This window comes from Rhinoraja longicauda, chromosome 13 (assembly GCF_053455715.1).
Source record: "Rhinoraja longicauda isolate Sanriku21f chromosome 13, sRhiLon1.1, whole genome shotgun sequence".
In the NCBI taxonomy this organism is placed as follows: Eukaryota; Metazoa; Chordata; class Chondrichthyes; order Rajiformes; family Arhynchobatidae; genus Rhinoraja; species Rhinoraja longicauda.
Window position 1 is genome coordinate 21338899 of NC_135965.1, and position 21723 is coordinate 21360621.

At 42.3% G+C, this 21723-nt stretch overlaps 1 protein-coding gene across 2 annotated transcripts in view; it reads right to left on the bottom strand.

Moving 5' to 3' along the window:
* Positions 1-242: 242 nt before the first annotated feature.
* Positions 243-21723, bottom strand: part of prkci (protein kinase C, iota) — a 65165-nt gene continuing 43684 nt past the window's right edge. For both annotated transcript variants that reach the window (XM_078410523.1, XM_078410524.1), the window contains exons 11-19: positions 20959-21056; positions 19641-19727; positions 19369-19504; positions 17572-17659; positions 14942-15067; positions 9692-9771; positions 8776-8865; positions 5553-5668; positions 243-3053 (exon numbers count right to left, since the gene is read on the bottom strand). In XM_078410523.1, the coding sequence (XP_078266649.1) occupies positions 2966-3053; positions 5553-5668; positions 8776-8865; positions 9692-9771; positions 14942-15067; positions 17572-17659; positions 19369-19504; positions 19641-19727; positions 20959-21056 (909 nt within the window). In that variant the 3' untranslated portion in view covers positions 243-2965. The remainder of the gene's footprint in view (positions 3054-5552; positions 5669-8775; positions 8866-9691; positions 9772-14941; positions 15068-17571; positions 17660-19368; positions 19505-19640; positions 19728-20958; positions 21057-21723) is intronic.

Consider the following 21723-nt stretch of genomic DNA (forward strand, 5'->3'; position numbering starts at 1 on the left):
TTTGACAATAGGAAGTTCAACAATAATGCAACTCCTAAAGCCAGCCAATTTCTGCAGTGTACAGAAAATACTGTGGGTGCCCAAGAAGGGTGAAGATCACTAAATAGCGGTTTATTCACAAAATGCTGGAGTAACTCAGCAGGTCAGGCAGCATCTCAGGAGAGAAGGAATGGGCGACGTTCAGGTCAAGACCCTTCTTCAGTCTGAAGAAGGGTTTCGACCCGAAACGTCGCCCATTCCTTCTCTCCTGAGATGCTGCCTGACCTGCTGAGTTACTCCAGCATTTTGTGAATAAATACCTTCGATTTGTACCAGCATCTGCAGTTATTTTCTTATACTAAATAGCGGTTAAACATTTAGAGGCTGCAGTCTTGTTGAACAGTAACAATCTGGAAAGATAACCTCTCTTGTTCTCAGCTGCGTTAGGCGGTTGAGCACATTTACTCCGATGGAAATGCCTGTATTGGAGAACTGCGCATTAAAATCAGCTTTCTACATATTTATTATTACCTCCATCAAAAACAAATCCAGCTTATTACAAAAGAAAGGAAAATACAAAATGAAATCACCAAAATCCTAACATGTTTCGTTAGCTGTTATGGCACAGTTTTTGTTTCATGTTAACAGAAAAAAGGATGGAATAGTGGAACACATTGCCCAAAATGTTATTCACATTTCCTGAATCCCAAGAAACAGAAACTGACTTTGGTTCATCACTATAAATCAGCTGCAAAGAACAAAGGGTCAGGCAGCATTTGTACATGGAAATGGACAGTCGCCTTTTCGGGTCAGGGCCCTTCGGCACACCGAGTCCATGCCGACCAGCGATCACCCCGTACACTAACACTATCCTACACACAAGGGACCATTTATAATTTTACTGAAGCTAATTAACCAACACGTCTTTGAAGTGTTGGAGGAAGCTGGAGCACCCGGAAAAAACCCACGCGGTTACAGGGAGAACGTACAAACTCCGTAAAAACAGCACCCGTGGTCAGGATTGAATCCGGGTCTTTGATGCTGTAAGGCAGCAGCTCTACCGCTGCACCACCGTGATGCTGTCTGACCTAGAGTCCCTCCAGCCGTTTGTTTTTTGCTCCAGATGCCAGCATCCGCAGTCTCTCGTCTTCAAGATAAATCTTTTTTTCTATAAGTCGGGAATGGTCTGTATTCCAACATGTCATTCTAGCCAGACTAAAAACAGGTTTCAGAGCAGAGTAACAAGAGACACAGGGAGGCAATGGACCTCCATTTTAATAGCTTTTGAGGGATGTCCTCTTTCAGAAGGAGAGCCACCAATTAACAACAAATATTGAATGCATCCCTTGCAAACTGAAGACAAAACAGTTTTACAGAAGTCAACACCACCGTATAATTTAACAAATACTGCAAATCTATAGAAGAGCAACAGATGTACAATTTCTTTTACAAAATTCATCACTATTTTTTAAAAACAAAATCAAAACCAGATGCACCACAGAAAGAATTAAAATATGGTTGGATAAATGAAAATGCAACAGTTTTCTGCAGCACCACAAATATGCTAATCTGCTCAATTAACTGCAAAGTAGTGGAATAAAGCTCAGAAAATGTAACAGGGTGCATCTTCAATATATTAATTGCAATTTATCAAATGTAACAGCTTTCTTATGAGATAGGAACCTTTCATTTTGCACAAAACAGAAGTTAAATCTGGAAGATGGGGAATGGTCAAATAAAGTTGCTCGTATCATTTGCTCAGGAGACTCATGCCTTGTTTTTATTGGACGAAGCCAAATTTGACCCTCTAATGAGGCAAAGAGAATGCAAAAATTCAAATGTACACAGTGTCAACTGTGCGCGAATAATACTTAAATGTAGATTTAAGTCTCCATCCAGTGGAGGAGAGCAAGTACGTTTGTTTTTTGGGCAATCTAACATGACAGTAACAGATCCTAGAAAAGTTAAGTTGTGTGGTGTTTGAATATCAGCCGTGGCTACTACAATCAATGAGCGGGTCATTTTAGCTACTTCAGTATAATAAAGCATTCCCCAAACCCTCATTGTCTGTTAACCAGCTCATAATCCCAGAGACTTGGTTTCAAAGCGGCAGGATTGAAAATCTCAATCGATGCACTATGGTGTAGAATTGCAATTTTATCCTTGTATATTTGTAAAAATTAAAAAAAACATCTTTCACAGCAGTGCAGACACGTAGAGTCACAGTATATTTGTGCACTTTTCTTTTATGGTTTTCATTTATGTGGTCCCCCCCCCCCCCAAAAAAAAACGTGATAACGTATAACCTAACAATTAACTAAATAAATGATGCAAGTTATTCGACAAATGGGTTTCTGTACATTTCCTTGCTGGCATCAAGCCAGTAGGTACAAGATGCTCGAAATGCTATACTCATCCCAGCTTCAGATGCATTTTTCCAGTAAATAAGAGCAATGTTGTACCTGCAGGAGCGTTTTAGCCATAGCCACAGCTGCCATCTCCCTGAGCAATACCACCAGCAGCAGGCTGATGGAGATGTTGGGGGGGAGGGAGGGGAGGAAAGTCACGGACACAAGGTTTACTGTAACACCATGAGGATAAAGTCAACTTTACACCCAAACCTCTCTCCATGGTTTAAAAAACCCTATCATTCTTAGGTAAGTTAAGACAGCACTTGTTCTCCACACAAACTATCCACCTATTTAGTGTCAATAGGGCTTATTTGGGGGGAAAGGGAAAGGTTGGCTCTCAACTGCAGATGGCAAGTTCTCAGAAAGTTAAGCTGCACTTTACAGTTATGCCGGGTGAGATAATTATAGGCACTCATTCCCTCCCTTTTTTTAGGGCAAGAATTGGGTTGGGCATTCTCAGACGGTCAGCTGCAGAGAGGAAAGGCTTTGGCGATTGAAGCAAGGCATTTGTTGTTTTCAACTCTTCCACATGCAAGGGTTGGAGGCACAGGTCCAAGAGCGCGGACTTCAGCCACTCAGACACATTCTTCAGCCGACATCAGGAGCGGGTTGATGTATTCAAAGCCTTCAAATTCTGACTGGTCGATCTTCTTTACAGCGTCACTACAGAAACAGAAGGAAGATCAGAACCCAGGGCTGTGACAAATTGCTATAAATGAGATATGAGGGTCGTGTCATTAATTTAGTGCTCATGTACTACTGGGAATAAAATGTTTTCAGTCAATTTCACAACTATAAGATCAAACCATGATCAAGCCACAGACAGTACAGCACAGGAACAGGCCCTTTGGCCCACAATATCTGTGCCGTACATAACGCCTTATCTGTCTGCACACAATTAATTAAAAAAGGAACTGCAGAAGCTGGTTTATACCAAAATGTTGGGATTTTGCTCAGCGGATCAGACAGCACCCCCGGAGAAAATGCATAGGTGACGTTTCGGGTCAGGAGCCTTCGTCAGATTAAAGATTCGGTGTCTGAAGAAGAGTCCCGACCCCAAATGTCACCTATCCATATTCTCCAGAAATGCTGCCTGACCCGCTGTGTTACTCCAACACTTTGTGTTTATCTTGCACATAATCCATATTGTGCCAGTCTAGGCTATGGACACAATTTTTTTAAATTCCTGCTCGTCTGGTAGTTTATTTTATTCATCACTTCTGGGGGTTAAAGAAAGATCATGTTTACAGCAAATCTGTTTCTGCTCAGATCTGCCAAGAAACCATTTTCTCTGCATTGCAACCTTTTACGGACAACTGCATCAGCTTGTAAGAAACTGTGGTGAAGAATTAGCAGATTATCTGGCAGCAGGCCATCTGTATGTATGTTAATCAGACTGGCTGCAGCTGGGAGGGATGTCAGGGAGAATGAGGTAAAAGATGAATACAACTGGGGCAGTCCGATACCAGCAACAGTAGATGATGATGAAAAGCTGAGGTGCACCCCACCCCACCCCACCCTAAAGGGCTCCAATTTCTGGAAACACCCAACCCTATTCATTTTCTTCCCCCCCCCCCACCTCACCACAACTTTTTCCTGACCCCAGTGCGCACTCATTCTCACACTATCCCCCCCTCCCCCCAACTTCTCACCATTCCTTTCCACCTATATCCCCCACTCTGGCTTTACAATTCACTGCTCTTTCAAACCCCTTCTCTCATTAGCTGCGCCCTTTTGTCTCTTTAGTCTGTTTGTCACCCTTTTGTCCTCTTTTCATCTCTAGCCTTTGTCTATCCATCTGCCTGACGCACTGAGTTCCACCAGTCTCTGTGTTTTGCTTCAAGTGGCTTTTTTTTTCTTGGAATAAAAAGTATTATCCACATGACCAAAAATGCTACCGGGGCAGGGTTTGCAGTTTGACAGAAATCGACCGGTCACGAGGGGAACGTACAAACTCCATATGGACAGCACCAGTAGTCAGGATCGAACCCGGATGTCAGGTGCTACAAGGCAGCAAATTCACTGTGCCACCTTCTGTACAGAGGTACAGTGAAAAGCTTTTGTTTGTGTACTATCCAGTCAGAGAAAAGACTATACATGAATAGCTACTGGGAATAGGCAAGGTGTTGGACTGACAGGTTATCTCTGGGAAAGAACAACATGGACTCATTGAGCCAAAGGGCTTCTTCCTGACAAAATGGTTTTAACCAAGCAACACTCGCTGAACTTTGAATGAATCCAATCCAATTAATGACTGCAGATAGACAAAAAATGCTGGAGTAACTCAGAGGGACAACAGCATCTCTAGAGAAAAGGAATAGGCAACGTTTCGGGTCAGAACCCTTCTTTAAACTGAATAATGACTGCAACAGCTCGTGTTAAAGTTACTTAAATATTTTTTTGAACAAATCTAGTTCAAAAACTATACGAATGTTCCTGTTCTATGAGCCATTTGAGAGGCTGCCAGTACAACAGCTGTTCAAAATATAATTGAAACTTCTACACTTCCTTTGCAACATATTTCTAATTAGAAAATAAACCAAGGCCAATGGAAGTACTAAAGGCACAAATAATGTATCTTGATGAAGGTATAACAACTTTAGCTGGCCAAAATGTTCATAGATTAGGGTTGAGACAGAATTGAATTCATTGCTCACCAATCTAAGATGAGCAACGTCTTTAGGGCAGCACATTGGAGCAGTTCTCTTACAGTACCGGGGAGCCAGGTTTGATCCTGACGTTGGCTGCCATCTCTGTTTGGAGTTTGCATGTTCTCCGTGTCCACGTGGGCTTTTTCCTGGTTCCCTCCCACATAGCAAAGACAAGCAGGTTTGTAGATCAATTGGCCTCTGTAAAATTGCCCCAGTGTGTTTATGGAGTGGATGAGAAAGTGGGATAACATAAAACTAGTTTGGGAAGACACAAAACCCTGAAGTGGTTAGTGGGTCAGGCAGCATCCAAAACGCCATCTACCATGTTCTCCAGGATGCAGACCGACCTGCTGAGTAGGTCGAGCATTTTGTGTCTTTTCTCGGTGAACCAGCATCTGTAGCTCTCTGTTTCTACATAGAACGAGGGCTGAAGAATCCTGTTTCCATGCTGTGTCTTTCAATCAATGAAACAATTTCATTCTTATAGAGAACAAATGACTATGTTACTTACTCATCGTCTGGAGTTAGCTGAACAAGTTCATTGGTGAACTGGGAGTCAAAGTTGTCAAGTCCAAATTCACCAGAAATATGTGGCTTGAAAGGTGGGATGATCTGTCTCTGTTCCATCTAGATTGGCATAATAAAAAAAAGTTTCATTCTCAGCTCAATTAAATTGTTTTCTCGGTCAATTATTCAACCACATTCAGTCTGATCGCAGTAGTATTGCTCTGTGAAACGACCGTGTTGGAAAACAGCAGGGAGTGGGTGCAAATGTTCAAAAAGAGCACAAAATGCTGGAGTAACTGAACGGGCCAGGCAGTATCTCTATAGAACATGGATCAGCGACGATGAACACAGGCGAGGGGAGTTTTTGATAGCCAGCCGATTGGACCAAAGGCCAGAGATAAGAGCAGAAGGGTAAAATTCAAGGGCAAAGGTAGCGAGTGACTCAATAATGGAGGAATAGGCAGATGAGAAGCTAGGATGGTGCTGCGCTTCCCTGGTGCCAGGGTCGAAAATGTTAGAGAACAATTGCATTCCAATGGTCCACACCCTTAGGGGAGGTTCCCTTAAACTTGTTTGATCAATGTCTAAAAGGATGGCAAATGCTGGATCGCAGAACAGAAAAACAGAATGCTGGAAGAACTCAGCAAGTCAAGCAGCACCTGTGAGGGCAAAAGGTGCAATGTGACATTTTGAATCAAGACAATGCATCAGGACTGAGAAGGAACGATTGTAGTTATGTAGCATTGCGAAGGGGAATGAGACAGAGGCAGGTAGGGGATGTTGGGCAGATGAAAGTGTGAGGAGGATGGAAATAACTGGAAAGTGATAGATGGAACCTATCAGCCTCCGCCTCGTCTCACTCTCCCCCACTATACACCAGCCATCTTCCCCATCCAGTCTCAGTCCAGATACAGAGTCTGAAACCCAAAACCTTGACTTGCGCCTTTTCCTCCACAGATGCTGCCTGATACAGATTTTTCAGCGTTCTATTCTTCATGCACTAGAATGATTCTGCATTCTTCAGGAAAAGGGTGATTGGGGGAAATTTAATGGAGTGTCAACTTATGAGACTCAGTGAGGACAAATAAAAAAGGACATTTTTGTCGTCACTTCACACGAGACATAACATTAAGTTAATTGGCAGAACATTTATAGGGGAATGAGGAAAGCTTTTAAACTCCCAACAGTAGCAGGAGGCTATAACTTACCATTTAATAGGATGATGGAAATAGAAACCTGCATGCTTGATGGGCCGTTTAAAGAGCTGTAGTCCAAAAGCTGGAAAATACTATAGCCTAGAGGGCTCCATTTCTGATTACATGAATTGCCTTCTGTACCATAAATTTCTATGGTCGGCATTCACTGTTTCCACAGAACTACACAGACACTAAATTAAGTGTATTTTCCCCTCTCCCTTCAGGCAAGAGGTACAGAAATGTGAAAATGTACACGTCCAGATTCAGGGACAGTTTCTTCCCAGCGGTTATCAGGCAACTGAACCATCCCATCACCAACTAGAGAACGGTCCTGACCCACCTTCAACCATATTGGAGATCCTACGACTATGTTTAATTAGACTTTACTGGACTTTATGTTGCACTAAACATTATTCCCTTTATCCTATGTTTGTACACCGAGGACGACTTATTTGTAATCATGTGTGGTCTTTCCGCTGACTGAATAGTTCAGGTAAGAGATGCAGTATGGAAACAGGCCCTTTGGCCCACAAAGTCCATGCTGACCTCATATACTCGCACACACAAAACTTTTACAATTTTTTACCAAAACCAATTAACCCACAAATCTGCACATCTTTGGAATGTGAGTGGAAACCAAAACACCTGGAGAAAACCCACACGGTCTCAGGTGGAACGCACAACCTCTGTACAGACAGCACCCAGTCAGGATCGAACCCGGGTCTCTGCCACTGGAAGGCAGCAACTCTCTCACTGCATCATCATGCCACCCACTAACAGCGCACGACAAAAAAACTTTTCACTGTATCTTGGTACACGATAAACTAGACAAATAAAGATGATCACAAGGTTTTTGTTATATGGTTTTTAAAAAAATTCCCCAACATTTTCGGTGGAAATAGTAACACTTCTGCAGAATCTAGTTCCTCAGCTTCAGCAGAGTTGGGTCAGCAGAGATTTAGGGGATTATTCTGCAGGTTGGCACACTCAGCAACAAGCACTTTTTTATAAAGCATAATTGCGGAATTATACAAATACACTGGTCACAGTGCAGTGTTCCCTCATTTGTCAGCCGACTGAAAAACTCACTTCCCTTCGCCACTGAAGAGGTGTGCGCGAACTTCCTCATGGGCTAATTCAGATGCTTTGTTCCTTAAAATGCTTTCAAACTCTCGCTGACAAGGCCTTGGAAAAGATCTTAACACACTCAGAGATCAGAACTTCTGCTTTTCATACATTGCTATGTTGCATCAGAGTCAGACCTCCTGAGTAGGTTTTGAACCATCCCGAACAATTAACTTCTGCGTATGTTTACACATGTGCATGTCACCATTGTACATGCATGCACACCAGTATTCCTGCCAGCCAGGAATGTCACGGTGCAGGCATGCGTGGTAGATTGGTAACACTGTCTAGAGGACGTCGACGCGGGACATGTGCGAGATTCGGCTGAAAGTTAGGCTGCAGCCATTTCATGTATCAGAATATCTAATCAAAGAGACATAGGAGATGGATCTTCCTTCCCTTTACCAGCACTCCTTGCATTCTATCAGTAAAACGGCAAGCCTAAAAGGATCCAAGATTTATTCCCATCCTGTACCCCAATGATTTCATTGTTAGCCGAGGCAGGGTATCCTGAATTTTTCCCGGTTTTCTCTGGCTTCCTCCCACCCTCCAAAGACGTAGAGGGTTGTAGGTTAATCGGCTTCGATAAAAAAATTGCAAATTGTCCCTGGTGCATAGGATAGTGTTAGCATACAGGGTGATTGCAGGTCAGCATGGCCTCGGTGGGCCAAAGGGCCTGTTTCCACGCTGTATTTCCAAAGTCTAAAGTAAAGTTAATAGGTTGGTGGGTGGAACTGGAGACCCTCTCTAGTAGAGACCCAACCCATACATGATGGGCCAAATAGCTTCCATTCACACCATGACCATTCTACAGTGAAGACAAGTAACAAAAAGAATTGAGGAAAAGTGATAATTTGGTTGCACTATCTAGCACATCATTCTAAAGATAATTCCTTCCAAACTTACCAAGTCCCAGTCTACGTTGCGGAAGAAAGGATTTCCCTGGATATCAGCGAATCCCGTCTGCGGGTGACATCCAAGTCGCTCTGCTGGATCCTGGAATAAAGCAAAAATCGTTAAGACTATAGCAGAGGAGCAAAGAAAGCAAACAGTATTTAGAATTTAAGCAGCTGCTTAAGTGATAGAGAACACTGGCCATTCCAGGAATCGAGTGAGAAGCCTATGCCCAGGTTGAATGAAATCAACAATTGCCAACATCAGAAACCCACATAATCCGAGAAATTATTTGCTTTCAAAAAAGATCTATCTCTCTAATCAAGCCTTACGTCCATGTGATAGCTAATTTTGCTATAATTACCAGTTTTAACAGTTACCCCACCCAAGATAAACTGGCTGATGTAAAACACAAAGTGCTGGAAGAACTCAGAGGGTCAAGCAGTATCTGTGGAGGGAAATGGACAATAGCATTTTGGGTTGACGGCAGGCCAAAGTCTGGCATATTACAGGTGGATACTGCTGAGGGGGTTGGTTGGTCAGTCAAAGACCAGAGTTGAAAAGACAGTGAGATAAGGATAGAAGAGGCGCAAATTGTGAAGTCTGGAGGAATATAGGTGGAAGGTATGTGAGTGTGATGGGAGGGGGGGATGCGTGCACATCCAGGTGGAGCACAGGGAAGTTGGGGGGGGGGGGAGGGTGACGGGAGAAATTGGTTGTTACTGGGTTTATCATCACATACTTTCAAAAACATGGCTATAACATTTGCCATTTTCAGTCCTTGGGCACTACCACCACATACTGGTTCAATATATTTTGTCAACAAAAATATGTGATGAATAAAATGGTACTAGCAAGTTGTCATTGTTTTATGTTTCTGAAAGGATCTACAATAATACGGGAAATAAAACCAGTCAGAATTAAATACCTTGTTAAGAAATCCCTTTAATACACTTGCAGCTTTGACAGAGAGGGAGCGTGGAATACGTATCTGTTTTTCCAAAATGACTGAAATACACAAAGATACAAGTGTGAATTAGCAGTGTCAAGAAATAATAATATCCCAATATATGCTTTGTGGTATTGGTCACCACAAACGATCCTAACTATACATTCATCAATTTGTAGCTGAATAGCGAAAAGCTAAACTTTGAGCACAATGGAAAAAGTCATCAACTTACAAGAATACTGGGAAAAGTGGTCCCTTTATATGAACTCTCTGGCCTGGTGTAAAGAGGAAGTGGGACTAGATAGCCATAAAGCCAATTGTGAAAGGTCGCCCAACATCAGTGGCAGGCCAAGTCGCCAAATTGATGGAAAAGGGAACGTACATCTTGTTTACCCGATCAATGAATGAATGACTTTCAGATTCATGAGGGTACTGGGCAAGGGTACATGAACAAACCTTCTGGAAGATCAGAAGAAACAGCATAAAGGAGGAGATATCAGGACATCAATGGCGATACCCCCCAAACAATCATCATAAGATAGACCTGGAGCTTGGAACCCAAGATTGCAAACCTCATTGTGGAAAGCCTGGCCAGTTCACCATGCGTGGGCGGTATTTAAATCCAGGCTATCAGTCTTGTGATTTAGTGCAGTGACAAGTTATAACAGTGTGGAGTAATAGGAAATGAATTGTACACAGGCATATCCACGTAACTTGAGTACTAATAAAGACTACTTGACTTCAGTGTGCTAATAAACCTTCGTTTGAGAATCTCTTTGTTTAACACGTCGGTTTATACTCTATGCAGATAACAGGGTCAACATTATATTCCTTGACAGTTAATTTCCAGTAAGAACATTTCCAGTAAATTGAACTATAAAGAAGAGTGCATTTGATCAATGCATGTTCACAGTAAGGATCAGTAATGAAAGAGTACAAGAGCACTGAATCTTCAGCATTAAAGAATATATGAAAAAGAACATGAAAAAGATAGCACTCTTTTTTTTTCTAGATCACCATTTAACATCCTAAAAGATAAATAAGATAGACTCTGATTAATTATTTACTACGCTTGGCCCATCCTTGCCGGCTATTTTGTCTTATTATTTAAAAAACTGCCAGCATAATTGGACATCACCAAATAGCAGTAACACAGCTGAGTTCATATGTCAATAATGCAATCAAGATTTAGTTCCTTGTTGAGGCAAGAGGTTTCCACAGACAAGATTAGGTGAAAAAAAGGAACTGCTTGATTTAGAGCAGATTTGGCCCCAGGAAGGAGGTTGGTGGATAGTACAAATTAATAGGGATTAAGCCAGATGGTCATAAAATACATGGGAATTTGGAATAATTGGCACCATTAGTGCCAGCGGAACTGCCTCCGGATCAACCTGGGGTAAACCAGGGAGATGGTGGCAGATATCTGCAGGCGCAGCCAGGTCCCCCCGACACCGGTTAACATCCAGGGAATGGACATCGAGAGGGTGGATTCTTATAAGTTCCTGGGTGTCTACCTCAACAATAAACTGGACTGGACTGAAAACACCGATGCGCTATACAGAAAGGGCCAGAGCAGACTTTATCTGCTAAGGAGACTCAGGTCCTTTGGAGTGCAGGGGGCACTCCTAAGGCGCTTCTACAACATGGTGGTTGCATCGGCCATTTTCTATGGGGTGGTCTGCTGGAGCGGCAGCATCTCAGCAGCGGAAGGGAAGAGACTCGACCAGCTGGTCAGGAAGGCCAGCTCTGTCCTGGGTTGCCCCCTCGACCCAGTGCAGGTGGTGGGAGAGAGGAGGATGATGGCAAAGCTAACATCGCTGCTGGACAGCGACTCCCACCCCATGCAGGACACTGTCACTGCACTGAGTAGCTCCTTCAGTGACAGACTCCTTCACCTCAAGTGCTTGAAGGAGAGATATAGAAGGTCCTTCCTTCCCGCTGATGTGAGACTGCACAACCAGCACTGATGACAATTTATGTATCTTTTATTTATAATGAATGATCTCTTGCTCTCTTGCTATCCATTTTGCTGCTGTAACACTGTAAATTTCCCCGGTGTGGGACGAATAAGGGAATATATAATTATTATTATTATCCAGTACTGCACCATACTTAACCTAAGATACACTAAATGGAGTAACTCTGTGGGTTAGGCAGCATCCCTGGAAAAAAGGAATATGTGATGAAGGAAAATGAATATAGGGTTCCTGCTTGGAACCCTTCTTCAGGCTGAAAACATCCGTTGGCAGTCCCGATTTGTTCTGGCCGTTTCAAGATCCCAGTTTATTCTCCCCCCCCCCCCCCCCCCACCTCAACTTTCAGTCCAAAGAAAGAGTCCGACCCAAAAAGTCACCTATTCTTATTCAGCTTTGCTGCCTGGCCCACTGAGTTACTCCAGCATTTTGTGTCTATCTTTGGTATAAATCAGCATCTGCAGTTCCTTCCTACCACATGTAACCTTTCTCACACATTATCACCCAGTTTAATTTTGTTACATTCTTTGTTATGTATGTGAAAGCTATCTTGCAGTCTCAGCGTTAAAAGCCAACCCCACCCTGTCCTTCTTAAAAAAACTGCCCGTTTACCAGTACCACAGGAACTGGTTGGTGTCAGCCTATTAAGAGAAACGCTAGTGTACAGCTCAGTGTTTTTTTCTCAGCTTGAGTAATTGTAAATGGTGGTCATGGCTTTTATTTGAAGCAAGGTTATTACAATGGGAGAAAAGTGAACCATTTTAATCTCAAGCATCTCTTTACAGTCATTAAAGTACAATTCTCTCATTTAATGGTGAAGGGAAATTACCAGTGGGACTAAATAAAATCTCACATAGGCAATCATAGATTCAATGGTTCCTGCCATTCTATTATCTGGAACTATGAATAAGAGAGCCATTTTCCAACAGTCATGCTGGAAGGTACATGCACACAGACATGCAAGAGGATGAATTAGCTCCATTATCAGAACCCACAAAATTAAAAATCATTTTTCATTCTTTTTAAAAGGCAAGGCAAATGGCTTGCAGACATAAGGATTTGCAGATGCTGGTTTAACAAAAAGCCAAAGTGCTGGAGTAACTCATCGGGTCAGGCAGCATCTCTGGAGAACATAGATAGGTGTTGTTTCTGAAAGATGGTCTCCACCCAAAATGTCACCTGTGTACTTTCTCCAGAGATGCTGCCTGACCCACTGAGTTACTCCAGCACTTTATATCATTTGAGGGGAAGAGCTTTCTTCTTGGGATGATGGACACTTTGGGGGGAAATCTAGAGAGGCAGTTAAACCGATCAATCCTTGGCTTTGGGATGTGGGAAAAAAACAGTGCTAACCTACGCAGTCACAGGGAGAACGTGCAAACTCCACACAGACAGCACCTGAGGTCAGGATCGAACATGGGTCTCTGACTGTCGAGACTACAGAGTTTATCAGCTGCACTACTGTGTCGACTGTCATTAGAAGAGTTTTGAGATAACGATTAGATCATATGTCGTGACATGAAATTGTCCAGTGCAGAAAGGAGAGGACCTCTGATCTTCTTTCAACAGAACAATTGTATTTATTTACAATATACACCTTACGGGGTTTAACATCTTATGTGAAATATGGTTGCTTGGGAAGCACTGTCCTTTCCCAACCAATTATCAACTAAAATGGTTTAATCATTTTAAAGTGAGATTTACATCCTTCACTATTTAATTGAGAAATAGATGCCACAGCTGCCAATACTGGCATATGGTGACTCTTCAGGGCCACCATCTGGATACTTCCTGTTGTGGTTCAGGTGAATGCTTCTTCAGAAAGTCCAAAGTATTGCTGTCATAGCCTATGAATAATCAAGGTGCCTTTTGCAGGCAATGCTTTAGCTTGCTAGGATGCCAATCTCCATTTCATCACTCACAGAATCATACAAAAATTTGGGCCTTATAAAAACATTCTTAACATTCCCACCAACCCGTTCCACTATCACCCTCCAACAACAGAAGGTCTTAGCAAGGCCCTCGGACTATCTTTAATCTGACTTTACCTTGCACTAAACGTTATTCCCTTTATCCTGTATCTGTGTACTGTGGACATGTATAGTCTTTCCACTGACTGAATAGCACACATCAAAAAATCTTGTCACTGTACCTCACTCAGTACACGTAATAAGCTAAACTAAAACTAATGACCCTGGAAAATATGGACGGGCTCCCAAAGCATCTGTGCCATTCCAGACTTTGCCACAGGAAGATGTTACCAAAGGAAAAGTCTCAAAGATTCAAGTACCTGAACAAAAAAAGAAACATTAAAGGGCGGCAGTGGTAGAGTTACTGTTTTATTGCGCCAGAGACCGGGTTTGATTCTGACCTTGGGTGCAGAATGTGTGGAGTTTGCACCTTCTTCTTATGACCGCGTGGGGTTTCTCCGAGTGCTCAGATTTCCTCCTACATCCCAAAGACATGCACGTTTATAGGCTAATTGGCCACTGAAAATGGCTCCTAGTGCATGAGGGGCTGGATGAAACACTGGGATAAAATAGAACGAGTGTGCAAGGGTGATTGATGGTCAGCTTGAACTCAGTGGGACAAAGGGCCAGATTCCTTGCTGTATCTGTCAATAAATCATTCACCAACCGCTAGAAATCCATAGCCCATGATTGCTCAAAGTGTTGAAGGAACATTCAGGCTAGAGCTAAAACCTTGTGTATGTTTTGGGAGCACAAAGATGCCCAGTAAAGGGAGGAAGGAGTGCACCCACTTGACCTGTTAGGCACTGAATGAGTGCAGTTTTCACACTGGCCTCAACGGCCACCTTGCACAAAACTGAAGTGGAAGCAACTCATCAAGTTTGAAGGTCTAAGATGGCTCCTTTAAGTGTTGCAACCTTCCATTTCACTTTGTTACAGTTAAACACCGTCACATTTAACGTCATATTTAACTTTTTTTTTAAACGTGTCTTTCACAAGTTTCAATAATCTGGCTGTCATACATGTTAAGAAATACAAATTGCTCAACAGATCTTAAAAAATTACAGCTCAAGGAGGCATGAATTCTTCCTTGTGAACCTTGAACATTATTTTCACGTCTCATTTATTGGCAGCAAAGAGAATTCCTCTTTGTTGCCCCCTGTGGGAACATTAGCGGAAGGTTCAATGCAGTTTAAAAACAGCACCCTCTGTTGGACCAAAGATTCACTAGTTGCTGAAAGTGAAATTAAAAATAATAAAGGAAGGAGAAAGGCGAGGTGTTGCACCTTGGAAGAGGTAGTCCTCCGTGTTCTGGTCTGGATTATCCGAGCTCCCCACAATATCAAACGGCGATCGCCCAGCCATCATTTCGAACATCAACACTCCCAGCGCCCACCAATCCACGCTGAACCCTGGAAATAAAACAGGTTGCTATTTAAAAAAATCAACATTAAAGAGGTAAAAAGGATGTAATATTGGGAAACTAATTGGTCTGTCAGATTTTAATCAGTCATCTCAATCATTCCTGTTTTCTGAACAGACTGACAACCAAAGGGCTGCCAGTTCTTTGCTAACATTATACTCTGCACGGCTGCTAAGATGGATAACAAGTCAAGTCAAGTTTATTTGTCACATACACATACAAGATGTGCAGTGAAATGAAAGGTCACCCACAGTCCTGCAATAAGAGCAATAAAAATAAGCAATTTCACACACAATCACAAACCAACACAAAACAAAAAAAAGAAACATCCATCACAGTGAGTCTCCTCCAGTCATCTCCTCTTTGTGATGGAAGGCCAGAATGTCTTTTCTCTTCCCCTGCCGTCTTCTCCCGCGGTCAGGCTGCTGGAAGTTGCTGCGTTCCAGGCCGTGCCGGACGGTGAAAGGTCCGCAGCGGGCCGACCCAAGCCCCTCGATCGGGGGCGGGCGAAGACGCTGCCGCTGCCGGAGCTCCCGATGTCGGGCCCCACCCAGGGGGCTGGGAGCTTCCGATATCCACGCGGCCGAAGCCTCCGAGCGCGAGTCGCAGCCGCCACCACAGCCTCCAAAGGCAGCCAGCTCCGCAGATGGTAAGTCCGGTCCGCGGGCTCTGCGAACCAGAGCCCAGGTGGAGGCCACCAGCTCGAGGTGTTTGGCCGATGGTAAGCCGCAGCGGGAACGGAGACACCACCCAGAAAAAAGGTTGCATCTCTGTTCGGAAGAGACAATTTTACAGTCCCCCCCCCACCTCCCCACACATAGTACACATCCACAAAAAACACTACATCACATCTCCACACTACAATCAAGACAAAAAACAACAAAAAACACAAAAGACAACGGACTGCAGGTAAGCCGCAGCTGCTAGGGCAGCTCCGACATTTTGAAAAAATATATTTATTTTTTTTGGCTCAATGGCTCAGTGTCTCATTGGACCTGCTGTTTGCCATTTCCCAATGGGTACAGATACTGAATGTACAATTTTGTGGTGTTTTGGACCAGATTTCTCTTAATATAACTGTGAACATCTTTGCTCAAAACAACTTTTTCCCTTCCTCCATCCCCAGCTTTCACCAAGAAATATTTTTTAATAAACTATCTGTGAAAAAATAAGGTTTTAAATTTTATCAAATTACAGAACATTAATCAATCTCAAACTTTAAGAAGAATTATTTTCTTAGTAGATCTGTGGGATCCAATGTTGTACAACATACAATGAATTGAACGTATTAACTATCCCAAAAGAGTGAAAGATTTTCTCAATGATGTCAGCATCAACTAAACAATGAGTGTTATAAATATGCAGAAGAACAAGACTCAAGGCAATATCAATCCACTAGTGGGCAGTTTGTACTACACTTGATTTTAAATAGATTACAAACCCAAGGGAGGCATCCATCATGAGCAAAAACAGCAAATACAAACCCACAACTTGATAACCAGTGAGGATATCAACCAACATTACACGGAACTTCATCTAAATCAGCTGTCATGTCATAATCCCAAAAGCCCTGAAGATATAATCTTCAACATTAATTTGATCAAATACACTAAAGTTGAATTAAAATTATGTTCTTCATCACAGTCAACCAATTTCCTCAAGCTTGAATAAAAGATGAACGAGTTTGGTACAAGTCTATTCATGTCTTTAATTTTCAGGAGTGGAATTTTTTTATTAAATTCCTCATGACACAACATGCAAAATAGAATTAGACACCACAGGAGGAGTGCTGAGCATTGAGCTCATTCTACTTCTATGAATGACCCAGTAAAATGCATCTACCTGCTGTTGTTCCCCAGAGTTCTGCAACTGTTCCCTTTTCCAGTATCGAATTGAATTGATTTAAAGATACAGCATGGAACCAGGCCCTTCAGCTCACTGAGTCCACACCGACCACTGATCATCCGTTCACACCAATTCTGTTTCTCCCACTTACGTATCCACTTCCTACATACAAGGGGCAATTTACAGAGGCCGATTAATCCACAAGTCTGCACGTCTTTTTGGATGTGGGAGGAAACCGGAGCCCTCAGAGAAAATCCACAGTCACAGGGAGAATGTTCCAATTCCTCAGACAGCACCCGAGGTCAGGATCAAACCCGGGTCTCTAGCACTGTGAGGCAGCGACACTATCAGCTGTGCCCATGAGACTTACCAAGTCACATTTTGCAAGATACCTACGAATCTGCTTTAGGGAGGGTATTCCTGATTATAAATCATTCAATGGATCACGATGGAATAATAATTTTAATTAAAATCTGACATTGGGTTTCTAAATACTTATCAACCTTGGACACCAGGTCAACATTTTAATAATAGAACTTCAGTTTTTCACCCACAAACTACTCCTCCAACTGGGAGTTAGGATTTTCCAAATGACATTTGAATTTTTAACTGCTAGAGTTTGCACCAGTAGCATCTAAACAAGATTACCATAATCCTCGCCACGCAGAATCTCTGGCGCAATGTAATTGGGTGTCCCACAGAACGTGCTGGTTGTATCACCAGGCCTCAAGCCTTCCTGCAGATAAAGTCAGGAATCAACATGAATAATTCCGTGAATATTTAATAATTTATAGTCATACAGCATGGAAACAGACCCTTCGACCCAACTTGCCCACACCAACCAACATGCCCCATCTACACTAGTTCCACCTTTCTGCGCATGGCCTATATTTCTCTAAACCTATTCTATCCATGTGCCTGTCCAAAAGTCTCTTAAATGTTATGATAGTACAGGTACTCCCCAGGTTACGATGGCTCGACTTTCGATAGATCGACGTTGCGATGGTGCAAATGGCAGAGCCGTCGCTCGCTTCCGGACACATGATCGCGCGTTTTCAATGCATTCCGACATACGATACTTTTGGTTTCCGATGGGTTTCTCGGAACGGAACCCCATCCGAAGCTGAGGAGTACCTGTACCTGCCTCAACTCCTCTGGCAGTTCATTTTGTATAGCCACCATCCTTTGTGTAAAACAGTTGCCCATCAGGTTCTTATTAAATCTTTCCCCCCCTTAAACATATGTCTTCTGGTTCTCGATTCTCCTACTCTGAGCAAAAGACTCTGTATATTGTCCTGCTCTATTCCTCATGATTTTGTACACACATTGCATTAATTAAAAGAAATACAGAGTATATTATATTTTTCAGAACACTGTTTCTAAGTTTCCAGTACACTAAAGTTAACCTGCTGTGAATCAACTACAGCTGATGCAAATCGAGAGAACCGGCCCCTCGGCTGAAATGTAGTACGGTGCAGCAGTTAGTGCTGCTGTCACACCGTTCCAGCAACCCAGGTTCAGTCTAGACTCTCGGTGGCTTCTTAGTGCAGTTTGCATAGACTCCATGTGACCAGTTTTCTTTGTTGATGCTATGGTCTTTGCCCACATTCTAAAAATGTGCTGATAGGTAAATTGGCAACTTTAAAATTGCTCCAAGTGTAGAGGAGAGGTCAGGGAAGAGCAGAATTGGGAAGAAATCTGAAATCCCTGCATGAAGAATTCATGAACAATTTGCATCCCCATTATTCTTGGTTTGTACTGCAAAATGATTTGGACTTTACAGAGAAACAGCGCGGAGAGAGGCCCTTCGGCCCACCGAGTCCACGCCTACCGGCGATCATCCCGTACACTAGCACAATCCTACACACTAGGGACAATTTATGATTTTACCAAAGCCAATTAACCTACAAACCTGCAGTGTGGGAGGAACCCAGAGCACCCAAAGAAAACCCACAGTCACAGGGACAATGGACAATCTTCGCACAGACAGCAGCTGCAGACAGGATTGAACACGGGTCTCTAGCACTGTAAGGCAGCAACTCCACCGCTTTGCCACTGTGCCTTTTTGTTGAGCATTTACTTCTAGAACATAGAACAGTACAGCACAGGAATAGGCCTTTCGGTCCACAATGTCCTTGCCAAATAATGAGGCCAAGTTAAATTATTCTCCTCTGCCTGCACGCGATCCATATCCCCCCATAATCTTGCATTTACATATGCCCATCTAAATATCACTAATGTAACTGTCTTCACACCACCACCCTGGTAGCGTATTCCATGCACCCACCACTGTAAAACAAAAAAAAACCTGCCCCTCATATCTCCCTTAAACTTTGCCTCAATAAAATTTATTCTATTAGTAAACCTCATAGACGGTCAAACCTCATTTAATTGCAACCGATCAACAACATCTTTGCTGATATTCTCAGCATGTTGCATTCTTACCTTACACATTCCATAGTCTGTGAGTTTAATATGCCCTTCAGAATCCAGCAGAACATTGTCAAGTTTCAAATCCCTGTAAATTATTCCATGTTCATGAAGGTAGTTCAATGCCAGACTGATCTCTGAAGAGTAAAACCTGCCATAAATGTAAAAAAGGTTCACATGAAAAATAGAGAAGAAATGGAAATGTCCAGATTTAAGACATCTTATGTCAGGAGCTTCAATGCCCCCATATTTCCACTAAATGTATATAAGGAATAAGCTCAGCCTACCTGGCATGCTCTTCTGGAAGCTTCCGTTGCCGCTGCATATGAAACATCAGATCTCCACCGTTCACATATTCTATGACAAAAAACAACCTGGAAGCAAATAATTTGAATTAACCACTGAACCATCGACAATTTCTTACTTTACTAGATGTACAATCGTCAACCACTTATTTTTATAAAGATGTCGCTCCTCTCACTCGAAGAAAGCAATTGAAGCTCTTGAAACTAGAAGATCGTAGAAACTTACCCTTTGGTCCAGCGTCATGCCGACTAAAATTCCCATCTAAGCAAGTCTCATTTACCCGCCTTTGACCAATATCACTCAAAACCTTTCCTGTTCATATACCTGCCCAAATGTCTTTTACACGTTATTGTGCCTTCCTCAACCACTTCTTCTGGTAGCTTGTTTCATATATATTCCACCCTCTCTAGCATTTTCTACTCCTCTAAATGAAGGTTGGGATGTGGAACATGAGGGGGGTTAACTGGACAACTCTAATGGCAGAAGGACGGTACATCCCCAAATCCCACTTAATAGGATTGATCAGGAGTGAAGTTAGGAAATATGTCCAAGTGGAGACGATGGTGGTGATGGAAACTGGGAATCTTTTGATAATTGATGCCACATTAATTGTTAATTGCTACAGATTTTTATCTCTGACTGCTGAACGGTCTGGAGAAGCTAAATTGCCTACGCCTGTTCCTTATTTATTAAAAGGTTTGGAGCTATTCCTTCTTAGCGCACTACAGTGACAGAATCAAGGGAAGAATTGTAGATGTGGCATGTGTATCAGCCTTAAAGTAACAACCCTGAGCTATCAGGTGCACAAAGTTAAGAACTTCAAACAGTCTGGTTTCTGTATTCCCAATTAAATTTGGCTACCACATCACTGATTGATTTTTTCAAATAATATCTCCCATTTAATCCCTACAAGTTCCTACAATCAGTTTTATCTTTTCTAACAATAACATTTTGAAAATGGAGAATACAAGTTAATAATTAGGAAGTTATGATTAAATAGCCACACAGAATACTTCATCCAAAGTTCATGAAAAGTTACAGAATAAGTCACCAGGGAAGGTCACAGACTCGGTAGTTTACATTTATTCATGGATAATAAATACTATGGAAAGGGATTAATTTTGATTACCCAGTCCCAAAATCTGTGTCTTTTGCCAGACAATGAGAAAGACATCAAAAAGATTTTTTTTTAAAGCAAAAAGGTTTCCTGAATCATGTATGTTAAAGTTAGTTATACGACTTTGTTTTGTACATTCACACTGCAACAAAGCCAGCAGAACAATTGGAATCTTATCCCACCTGCTCTCTGTCTGGAAGCAGGAGTGTAGTCCCACAAGAAAGGGGTGATTTGATGCCTGCTCAAACACATGCTTTTCTGTCTGAACCCAGTCTATATCCTGTTAAAATAAAAAATGAAACAATTACTTATATATTTCACCTCAAACTTGCAAGCACAACAAATCTTAAACCTCTTATTCCAAAAATATTTGAATGGGTCGTAAACAGTGCCATTTAAAATTTTAGCATGATTAAATAAAGTATGAAACCATTAAAATATAGACCACATCACACACAAAACATCAAAGATACAAAACGATAAAGATAAAAAAAGGCACAAAGTTAAATGCAAAGAAGAAAAACTCCAAAGTCAGGGTAGAGTCTTGCCTGAATTAATGCCAAGGAAATGTTTTCAAAATCACTTGCTTTGACATTTTTGCATGGGAGTTACAATACTGAAAAGAATTTGACAGCAAGGTCATAACAAGAAACAAATATCACAATGAATAAAAGGGTAAGAGAGATACAAAGCAACGATGAAAACATGGAAGCTGCGTTCACATGGCCAGCACTTCCCTTCAGCACCATAGATCATCATTCAGGTGTGAGATGGAATCCATCTCTTGTACCTGGAACTCCAACAACACTCAAACAACTCAACACCAACCAGAGTAAACTGCAGACACAAGGAATTACAGATACTGGAAGCTTGAGCAAAACAAAGTGCTGGAAGAACGAAGTGGGGCAGGCAATATCTATGGAGAGAGTGGACAGCCAATGTTCTGG